The sequence below is a fragment of the Corylus avellana genome, chromosome 1 (assembly GCF_965113065.1).
Source record: "Corylus avellana chromosome 1, dhCorAvel1.hap1.2, whole genome shotgun sequence".
Lineage (NCBI taxonomy): Eukaryota > Viridiplantae > Streptophyta > Magnoliopsida > Fagales > Betulaceae > Corylus > Corylus avellana.
This window is the reverse complement of record NC_142490.1, coordinates 12984576-12995816: the sequence shown is the minus strand read 5'-3', so window position 1 is coordinate 12995816 and position 11241 is coordinate 12984576. Positions and strand designations below refer to the sequence as shown.

The window sequence follows — 11241 nt, the reverse complement described above, 5'->3', positions numbered from 1 at the left end:
CATGCCAATATTAAACATACTATACAAAAAATATTTAACATGCAATCTCTTCAACAAATGAATTATCATTCATTTTATGCATATGGGTTATTGTATTATAAATAACAAAGGGAACTCCATCACTTAAAGGATTCCAGCAGCCCGGTGGTTATAGTGTTTACCACGCTTACTTGGGTTCAAACCCTCCTGCCTATATCTTTTACTAAAGGCACACGTGGACTGCATGATTTCAGTAAAAAAATTTACCAAAAATCTGCAGGCGAGGGGAATCGAAACGGGGCCACGGTAATTATAGAAGCACCTCTTGACCATTAGGCCAAATCAGATTCTTGAGAAGGTGCAACGGTTCAAGTATAAAAACGGTTATTTGAACAAGGCCTTCTTCTACCTCCGAACACCCGATTGTCGCCCTTATTTCCAGACTCGCCTTGAAACTTAAATCCTTCAGATCTCCCTCATTATAGATCCGTTTTTCGCATTCCATATGTCAAATTAAACCTTATGACAAGTATAATCTAACTATATGAAAAATTAACGCATTTGATGATAAACAATTATCAGAAAAATGAAAAAAAAAAGTTTCATGTTCTTCAACTAAGAATGTTATATCTCTCAACATACATGTCCAGTCATCACCAAATTTTGTAGGCATATTCATATGAATGTTCTCTACAACATGTATAAATTTGGTGGTCTAATTCATTCATTTTCGAAATTTGCCATTAAATGCCATATATTAACGAAAATGGTATATGAATCAGAAACTTGGTTTCATTGCAATTTCTCATGTATAGAAAAAACATTTACGCAAGCATACATACAATGAGAAACACTCAACCTGGCTCTGATACCAATGTTAAAAAAAATTAATATGCACAGCAGAATAGAACAATGTACCTTATTTGCACTGCAATCAGATTCTCCAATGAATTTCTTCCTTTTCCCAGTGATAGAATATACTACCAGAAATTACTGGAGTAATATTTACAAAATCCACAGCCTAAGCCTAAGAGCACCAATGAAAATATATTGAAAAAGAGAATTGTTTTATGTTTTTTTTTTTTTTTTTTTTTTTTTTTTTCATACGTCCGTCTCTCAAACTATTCTATTGGAGAGTATTTATACTATCACTTATTTAAAATAAAGATAGCAGTTTTTTATTTTTCGAATACTGATAATATCAGTTTCCTACTTACAAGCCAAGTGTTGTGTCACTTGGCTTTGTACACGTAGAGACTTGCCTTTTGTGGACGTCTATCTTATTTTCAATAGATACGTATGGACATGTTTGTTTTTGAACACTCTGACTTTGCACCATTATTTGTTTGCTAGATTAATCACATAATTAATCTGCATCTCTTACATAAATGGACCTACAGATGCTCTGCATAGCTGTCTGAAGGAAGCAATGGATGTATCTGCGAAGGATGGAATCCTCTGATGGTTGATCTGTCCAATTATTTGTTGTTGGTCAAAGCAATATTTAACGAGAACTCAGTGTGTCTGATTGAACCTTCTACAATCAACGTTCTAATTTTGATTGCTGTTCACAGGTAAAAAGATGCTCTTACTTATGAAACATGTTAATATTTTGGCAATAGAAACTTATGATTCTTTCTTAGCATTGTGTTGGAATTTCCTGACCGCAGAGTAGATTGAAATTGTTCAAATTGTTTCCTCTGTTTTCACTTCTCTGTGAGTGAATGGGGGAAGTGGGCAATCATTTCCAAGTAGAGTAATCATTTAGAATTATGAAATAGTTCATAAACTTCATGCCTTCAACTCGAAGATTGAAGGCAAGACACCAGTACAGCTTATTAAAGCAACGCAAAATATCAGCTTCCACACTGGACACGGGAGACTAACAGTAGACTCAAACTGGATGAGATTAAAACTCAATTCTTATTGAACGTAAGTGACCGGCAGGCAGCGGCTAGTACTCCTTAGTGGTTCTGCAGGGCAAGGACCTTGCACCAAGCTGGCCGTGCCGTGATATCAGCTGCCCAGGCACTGACATGGGGGCGTGAATCAAAGAGCTTTTTGGCTTCTGTGCCCAACAAGCATTGAACAGTGGGCAGGTGGTGCAAATCTGCCAAGGTGAAGCAGTCACATGTCAAGTATTTTGAATGAGCCAGCCGACCCTCATAAATATCAAGAACCTTAGCCAGCTTAGCTTCGTTCTCCTCCACAACTGCCTTGTCGGTAACCATGCCAAACACTGGCTTCAATGCCAATTCCCAGGAAAGCTTTGAAGCTATCGGGTCGTATTGGTGAGCCTCCACCTCAATCGCCACCCCTATGATTGCTTTCAGTTTAGTGTCTCCGCATGCCAGATCGGTCCCCTTGTCAGCATACTGGTGGGCGATGTACTTAGTAATTGCCCTTGATTCTGCAATAGGATGAAAATCAGTAAACCACACTAAGCATATCACCCATTAAAGTAAAAGCACTATCGGCAGTTGCACTTGCATATAAATATAGACTTTACCAAAGAGCTTCAAATCTCCATCTTCAAAAGCTGGAATTTGACCGAATGGCTGCATCAACAAGGAAACTAATGTTAGGTCCAAATTAATATACAATTAAAGAAGTTTGAGTTACAAGAATGGTTTCTTGTTCTTACATTGAGAGACAGGAAGGGTTCTTTCTTATGTTCACCAGCTTTCATGTCTACAGGCACAAGCTCAAATTCAAGCTCTTTCTCATAAAGGGTAGCTAGAACCCGCTGTGTAGCTGGTGAGAGAGGGAGTCCATGGACTTTGATGGGTGCCATGATTGCAGATGGTGCTGAGTAATTTAGAACAAACAAGAGATAGAAAAGGAAGAGGAAGATGGGTTATCAAAGTAGAGTTCATGCTGCTAGTTTTATAATGGTAGGGGAGTGGGCTGAGGTTCAGTCTCCTTTTCTAGAATGCTCTATTTCAAAAGCTGCAAGTCAAGTAAACGGGGAAATTATTTTTCTAATCTCTCATTTGAAGTCTAAAGAAATTAATTTAACATTTTTTTAAAAAAAAATTGTTATGGATGGAAAGGCATTCTTTTTTGCATTTGTGGATAATCTAACAATTAAATTAGATTAGCCCATCCCTATCCAGCTGATTAAAAATAATTTGGGTGTTTGGTAAATTTTTTAAACACTTTAAACATATGTGGGGCTCGCACTATTACATTTTAAAAAAACAAAAAACCATAAAACACCCTTTAAAAAAAATCATATATAAATGTTTTGAAAACATATGTTTATTCTTTATGGGTATTGAAGTTTAGTTGCCCCTTCATGATCAGAAGTGGGTTTCTCCTCCCACCTCTAGTGTCCACCCATGTAGGGTTGGATCTACCTGTTAGTTGCCCCTTCATAATCAGAAGTAGGTTTCTCCTCCCACCTCTAGTGTCCACCCATGTAGGGTTGGATCTACCTCCTCTACACCTCTTGTGGAGGCGGAAGCCCCACAAGAGCGGGTCATTGAACTGAGTAGGAGAGAAACATGTGTTTGTATATAAGGTATATAGGATAATTGATGACAAAATTTAATCCCATCCAAAAAACAATGAATCTAATTTATCTGTAATTGTATGGATGGCGTAATTAAAAAAGAAAAATAAAGATTTTTTTTTTTTTAAAAAAAAAAAAAAGTAAGATTCGAGGATTTCATTAATAAAAAAGCTTCTTGCTCGGTAAGTATAATATCTTAAGGGAAAATTACAGTTTACTCCCTAAAGTTGACAGCGTTTTTCAATTCGAACATCAAAGTTTTAATTTTTGCAATTCACTCCCACAAAGTTTCAATATTTTTTCAACTCGACCAATATTATCCCAAAATTCTCATATTCCCCTGATTTTATTTATTTATTTTTTTTATGAAAAAAAAAAAAAAAAACAAATTTGGAGGTGCAAAAATGGCCAGATGGCCAAAGGGGTGGCTAGGACCATCCCGAATTTTTTTTTTTTTTTTTTTTAATTTTTTATAAAAAAAAAAAAGAAAATAAAAAAGAGGGGCAATATGGAAAGTTTTGGATACAATTAGTCAAATTGCAAAAATTTGGAACTTTGGGAGGATGAATTGCAAAAATTGAAACTTTAGTGTTCAAATTGAAAAACGCTATCAACTTTAGGGGGGTAAACTGTAATTTTTCCATATCTTAAATAAAACATAAATATTTTTCCACCCAAATTTAAGCTCGAGATTCAAATATAGCCATCTTTGCAGGATTATTTTTTTATTTTTATTTTTTCAATTGAATAAGGGAAGAAAGGCTACAGGGACACAGCAACCATAACCTTCTTTGGAAGATTATGAGTATTTATGACACACCAACCATCATTGAAAAAAAAAAAAAATCAATAACCATCATTGGAAGCTACTTAAAAGAATTTTGGCATAATTTGTTCATCAGATGCCAATACTTGAGGTAATTGATGACAAAATTGATTTTTTTTTTTTCAAAATTGATGACATAATTTGTTCGTCGGAAATTCCAAATTGAATGCATTAGAAGATGTGGGTCAGGGTCCAGATGAAAATACTTTTTTTTTTTTTATCAAGAGTTTCCTGTCTTCTTTCACCCTGTTTTCAGTGCGCATGAATCACATGGGGCGGTGTAAATGGCTCAAAAATCTATAGATTTCTTTAAATTTAAATCTAAAAATAAAAATAAAAAATCCTCCTGACCTCTTTGTTGTCTCTCTGTCTGTGTGTGGCTCTCATGGCTGTTTTATTCATGGCCCTAGAAATTCTTGTGTGGCCCATTTGAATTGCCAGACACCAAAGCAACCCCCAAAATCAGCCCATGACAATTGACAACCCACGAAATCTTCTATGACACCATTTCAATATGAATGCAATATCCTGTTTGGAATTAGATTTGAAAAATAGAGCTTTTAAGTCAAAAAAAACTTTTGGATAAAAGCTTTATTTTTAAGTTTTTGCACTTTTGGTAATTTTTAGGCTTTTTGGATCGTTAAAAGTGCTTTTAATTTTTTTACCAAACGAATACTTTTTTTTTTTTTTTTTTAAATAGACTTTTTGAGTGTTAAAAGCACTTTTAGATCCCAAACAGGCCCAAAACTGAAAGAGAAACCCCAAAGATTCCAATTAAACCCACTTCATTAGATTCAACGACAATTGTTTAATAGGATTAGTGGGCTTTTCTTATAATATGCCAGTTTTAATGGGCCAATGATTCGCTAATTCCAGTGGGTTAATTAATTAGTTGTTGAATGGGTTTCTGATTGATTGTATAAATGGGGGAAGAAAAGGAGGAGTAATTATTCTGATTTGTGAAAAGCTTAGTGAACCCTTTTTTTCTTTTATCACCAATTTCATCTTCCAATATTCCTTTTAATTCCATTTTTCCAAATTCATCAAACAATCATCCATTCTCATGCAGATGCTTAATTTGCATGGGCCGCATGGCTGTCCGAAGGAAGCAATGAATGTTAATTTGTGCTTTAAGGATGGAATTTTCTGATCCAATTACTTCTTGTTGATCAAAGCATTATTCAAAAGCAGTGTTTTTTCTTAGATTCTTTTTAATTTAGGAAAATAAATTACTTTTTGCTTCGAGTTGAAACAAGCTCTACAATAACTTCATTTATCATTTTTCTATACTTAAACGTTCTTTCAAATAAATGCTAAAAAATTAAAAATTAAAAAGGAAGAAATTAAAAAATAAAAAATAAAAATGATAAAGCTTTTTATATTAAAATAATGTTAATAGAAGCAAAAGGGCTACCTATAACACTTAGAGAGTTTGTTGCATGTGTTTTTTTTAGGAGTTTTCCTTCAAGTTGTTGCTAGTACTCTAACAAGAAGTACTCAAATGTGTTTGTGAATTTGAGCATTCTACCCAAAAGATTAAACTGATAGGAAGAGGTAAATCTAATTAAATATTTTAACATCCCCTCACGTGTGGATTCAAATTCCATTTTAATAGGTGATATCCAATACGTAAAATATTTAATTGAAATTAATAGTGAATTTGGCAAAATCAAGTTCGAACTCATGATCTTTGGCTTTGATACCATGTTAAATCACAACTTTTCCTAAAAGTTTAAACGGATAGAAAGAGGTAAATCTAATCATTCAATCAATACTTTAATGTATAATATGTTATTCATAAACTTGATGCCTACAACTTGAAGATTGAGGGCAAGAAGCCGTGGCTAGACTCAAATTAAGTACTCGTGCTTATTGAACACAAATGACAACAGAGAAGCAGGCTGGTGGCCGGCCGGCAGCTGCTACTACTCTTTACTCCTCAGTGCTTGCTTCTACATGCATGGCAAAGGACCTTGCACCAAGCTGGCCTTGCTGTGATATCAGCAACCCAGGCTTTGACATGGAGGCGTGAATCAAAGAGCTTTTTGACTTCTGTGGCCAACAAGTATTGTATGGAGGGAAGGTGGTGCAGATAGGGCTGAAATAGCGGTTGCGGTTAGCGGTTAGTGGCTAAAACCGCTAACCGCAACCGCCTAGGCGGTTAGTAAAAATTACTAACCGCCTCCGCTAACCGGATAGCGGTTAACCGCCCGGTTAGCGGTTAACCGCTTTGTGATAACCGCTTTTTCCTAACCGTTTTTTTGGGCTTTTTTTGAGGCTTTTTTTTTGACTGGTTTTGCGCCAATTTTTGCCCGGTTTTGAGCTCACTTTAATCATTTTTTTTTGCTCATTTTGAACTTTTTTGTTTTTGTTTTTTTCTTTCTTTTTTTTTTCCCTTTTCCTGGCCATTTTAGCATTAAAAATTGCTATATACCAAAATTTTGTTGGCCACCTTCTACAAATATACACATCATACAATATAATGATAAAATTACAACAAAATCATTACTTCACTTGTAGTCTTATACACAACATACACAACACTTGAAACTCTCATAATCCCAAAATTCTGATACATATAATGTTGCTTGCAAATTGTAATAAACAAACTTTGGATTAACACAGAAGAAAAAAAAAAAAAAAAAAAAAAAAAGAAAAAAAAAAGTACAATGTTTGGCCGAAACCCTAGCTACTTGGGCCTAATCCTCTAATAATCTTGTGTAAAACTGTAAATGGTGTAAAAATCAAAATCAAGTTAATAACTTACCTTGCTTGGCGCCGAGAGACGGCGAGTTGAGAGAGGGAGCGACGGAGACGGCGAGTTGAGAGAGAGAGCGACGGAGAGTTGGAGACAGCGAGTTGAGAGAGAGAGAGCGAGAGAGCGACGAGAGACGGAGACGGAGTTGTGAGAGAGGCTGGCTTGAGATGAGAGGAGGCAGAGACGATCGCAGATGCAGGGAGGGAGAAGGAGCTTCAGATTTTAGGGTTAGAAACTTAGAATATATAGAAGTGCAAAACGACGTCGTTTTGCACTTCTATATAATAAAAAATTAATTAAAAAAAACATTAAAACCGACTTTAAGGGGAATCGAACCCCGGTACTTTCGTTGGCAAACTCGCATATGTACCACTACGCTGCAACGCCTCATTGCGATTTACTATATGAAATATATATATATAATATAAATATATATTATATTTAAAAGAAGCGGTTAACGGTTAGCGGTTAGCGGGTTTCCAAAACCCACTAACCGCCTAGGCGGTTAGCGGTTTTTACTAACCGCTTTCAAAGCGGTTAGACGGTTAACGGTTAGCGGTTGCGGTTAAGCGGTTTTAAATTTCAGCCCTAGGTGCAGATCTGCCAAGCTGAAGCTCTCACCCGCCAAGTATTTTGACTGAGCCAGCCGACTCTCATAGATATCAAGAACCTTAGCCAGCTTTGCTTCGTTCTCCTCCACAACTGCCTTGTCGGGAGTACCCTTTCCAAACACTGGCTTCAATGCCAACTCCCATGTAAGCTTTGAAGCTGCCGACTCGAATTGGTGGGCCTCCACCTCCATCCACACCCCTATGATTGCTTTCTTCTTGTTGTCACCGAATGCCAGCCGGGTCCCCTTGCCGGCATACTCGTCGGCGATGTACTTATTAATTGCCCTTGATTCTGTACTTGGAATATTGAAATCAGTAAATATTCACACTAATCATAATTAGTATGTCGACCGTTGTTGCATATAAGTAAAAACTTTACCAAAGAGCTTTAAATCTCCATCTTCAAGAGTTGGAATTTCACCAAATGGCTGCATCAACAAGGATTTTTAATAAACATATTTAATGGATCCTAATTAAGAAGTTCAGTTACAAGAATAATGGTTCGTTCATGTTCTTACATTGAGGCAATTAAGGAAGTGTGGTTTTTTATGTTCACCAGTTTTCATGTCTACAGGCACAAGCTCAAATTCAAGCTCTTTCTCATAAAGGGTAGCTAGAACCCGCTGTGTAGCTGGTGAGCGAGGGATTCCGTGGACTTTGATGGCTGCCATGGTTGTTGCCGATAAATGGTGGTAAGTGATCGAGAACAAAGAAGAGACACAGAAAGATTCAGATTGGTATCAAATTAAGTAGAGTTCATAATTGTTGTTTGAAAGAATAGCATTTCTCATTTTTTAGAAAGTTAAAAGGTACGATGATTTGGTTATGTGGATCATGAATCTAAGGAGCATGTGGATGGATTATTAAGGATTTGGTTTAAGTACCGTAAAAAAAATTAATTTATAATATATTTGTTGTTTCAACGGTTTACATTTTGTTTCAAGTTTTCTATGAAAAAAAAGAGAATAAAATTAAAATTTAAACACTTAAGCTAAATCCGATTATTAAAGCATTAGCAACAACTTCCCTTAAATTTTACTTTGATATAGGGAACCAAATTATTTTCTTCTTTGCTATTCAGATAAACTATACAATAGATTCTCTTAATTATCATTTTCTTATGCCATGTAAGTATTATTTAAATTAAATGACAGAGGAGAGAAATAAAATAAAAAGGAGAAATAATTCACGTCAATATTTGTGTAATCTTCTTCCCATCTCATTTTACAAATTCAATAGATTAACCATTAGATTTATATGGGCTCACATAAATTCAATAGTAAATTCAGCAATTCACTATAAAAATAGTTAAAAGATGGGTGAAAAATGAACGAATTCTATCATTTAAATATTCTTTCAAATAAATGTTAGATGAAAGAGAGTGGAAAGATAAAACTTTTTCTTCATTAAAAAAAAAAAAAAAAAAAAAAAAAAAACTATTTTTATATTAAAAGAATGTCAAAGGAAGTGTTCCCTTGGTTTAGAAAGGAATCAGATTAAACGAGTCTATTTCAAGTGATCTTTTAAGAGTTTTATTTAGAGAAAGAGAAAATGAGATTTAGAAAATTTACTGCTAGTACTCTTAGTCCGTAAAATAAAATGGATAACAGGCTGGTGTATGCAGACATGTTCTCATAACATACGTGAAGGGCACTTATGTCGTCAGACTCATGGAGAGTCCATGTTATAAATTTACAAGCACACACACACTTGACTTCTTGGCCATTGTTTTAATTTTTAATCGAGAAAATAGACTGAAAATCTGATTTGTCACAGTGTAATACATGAATTAATGTCATAATGTTCACTCTCTTTAAAAAAAATAATAAATAACTAAATTTGCTCTAATGATCATTAATTAAGTTGAAAAATATACTAACAAAATAGATTAAATATGCTGTCTACAAAGCTATAGAATATTCAATATATTGGAATGCTCTTAATTATATAATGAGGTGGAAAGATGGAAAGATTTAAAATGCTCAAAAGATAAAAACTTCTTCGGTAATTTTGCATTCCAAAAGTGAGAATAATGATTTTTATTCAAATAAGTATTATTTAATTAGTATTTAAATAAATAAAAAAATATCTCACTTAAATTTATCATCTTAAACTTCAAAATTTATCAAGCCGCGATCGTACCATACAAATGTGAGGAGATGCTTATTAATTCATACCTTTGGGTTTTCTGGTGTAACATAAATAGGCAGCTGCAGAAATGCCAACCAAAGCAAGAGCAACGGCTACATCCAGGAGGTGGTTATGGGGTATTTGCATGAGCTCAAACGGTAACTTAAACATTTTCCCAATCAACTTGAAATTAATGGATTTTCGTATGGGTGAATGGGTAGTAGATATATCTTTGAATCTTCCCATCTTTATATATATCCTTTACTTGATATTCTTTAAATTCTTTTTCCTCACCCTTTTTAATTGGATTCAAAGATTGTTTACCTCAAACACGGCATAAGGGAGCTAGGGAGGGAATGAAGTAACGGAGGGAATGACGTAAGGGATCGATCATCGCAACAAAAAAAGGGCTTTATGAGACCACCAAATCAGAACATGACATATGGCATTAACACTTAGATGTGTGTCTTTTTTTTTTTTTTTGAAGTGATGTGTCTTTGGATTACAACAATTTAAAAAGAGGCAACATCTCTCGGCCTTTCTCCGAACCATCCCCACCGCAGCTTCTTTTCAAACCAAAGTTTTTTAAGAATGAAGGATGGTTTTTAGGTTTTCTTAAAATCAAATTTTCTCTCTTTGACTTTCCATAAAAAAATTTTAAAAAAAATTGTAGAGGTGGTTCAATCACCACCACTAGGTGCCAAATCAGCACCCCCAAAACTCATAAGGTGGCGCTGCCACCCCAAAAAACTCTTGGGGTAGCTCGGCCACCTCTATGAGCTTCGAAGGTGGTTGATTCATCCACAAACACTACTATCACTACAAAAAAATTATTATTTTCTGACGTGGCAAACAGTACATGATTTTTGTTACGTCACCATTTTCTGACATAGCAAAAAATAGCACGTCAAAAAATGTCAAAAAAAAAAGGGCGGGATTTTGAATTTTTTCCCTTTTCTTGTTTCCCCTCAACTTTTTTTCTCTTCTTATTCTTTCCCTCTTCATTTATTTCCCCACACTCTCTCTCTCCTCTCTCAATCTCCCTTCTCTACATAGCAGCTCCCTCTAGTGGAAGAAGAAAAAGAAAAGATGAAGAGAAAAAATTGAGAAGCAGCAGATCGAAGAAAGCAGAAGAAGAAGAAGAAGAAAAAGAAAAAGAAAGGGAGAAGAGAAGAAGAAGAGAAGCAGAAGAATAAAAAATAAAATAAAAATAAAAATAAAAAAGGAGAAGAGAAGAAGTCGAAGAGAAGATAAGAAGATTTTTTGGGTTTTTGAAGATTTTTTGTGTTTGACGTTTGGGTTTTTGATTTTTCAGATTGATTTTTTGATTTGAATTTTTGATTTTTTTAAGATTTTTTCGGTTTGGGTTTGGGTTTTTGAAAATGGAGATCGGAAAGAAGAGAGAGAAAAAGAAAATTGAGAA

At 34.8% G+C, this 11241-nt stretch overlaps 2 protein-coding genes across 2 annotated transcripts; both read right to left on the bottom strand.

Moving 5' to 3' along the window:
• Positions 1–1741: 1741 nt before the first annotated feature.
• LOC148587953 (glutathione S-transferase-like) lies at positions 1742–2807 on the bottom strand. The gene is made up of 3 exons (XM_088516802.1): positions 2624–2807; positions 2489–2537; positions 1742–2389 (listed from the first exon to the last, which is right to left on the bottom strand). Exons 1-3 carry the CDS (start codon positions 2771–2773, stop codon positions 1944–1946), a joined length of 645 nt encoding a protein of 214 aa, XP_088372928.1. The 5' UTR covers positions 2774–2807; the 3' UTR covers positions 1742–1943.
• Positions 2808–6258: 3451 nt separating this feature from the next.
• Positions 6259–8359, bottom strand: LOC132170261 (glutathione S-transferase APIC-like). Its single transcript, XM_088516969.1, has 4 exons — positions 8207–8359; positions 8068–8116; positions 7682–7980; positions 6259–6417 (listed from the first exon to the last, which is right to left on the bottom strand). Exons 1-4 carry the CDS (start codon positions 8357–8359, stop codon positions 6259–6261), a joined length of 660 nt encoding a protein of 219 aa, XP_088373095.1.
• Positions 8360–11241: the final 2882 nt, after the last annotated feature.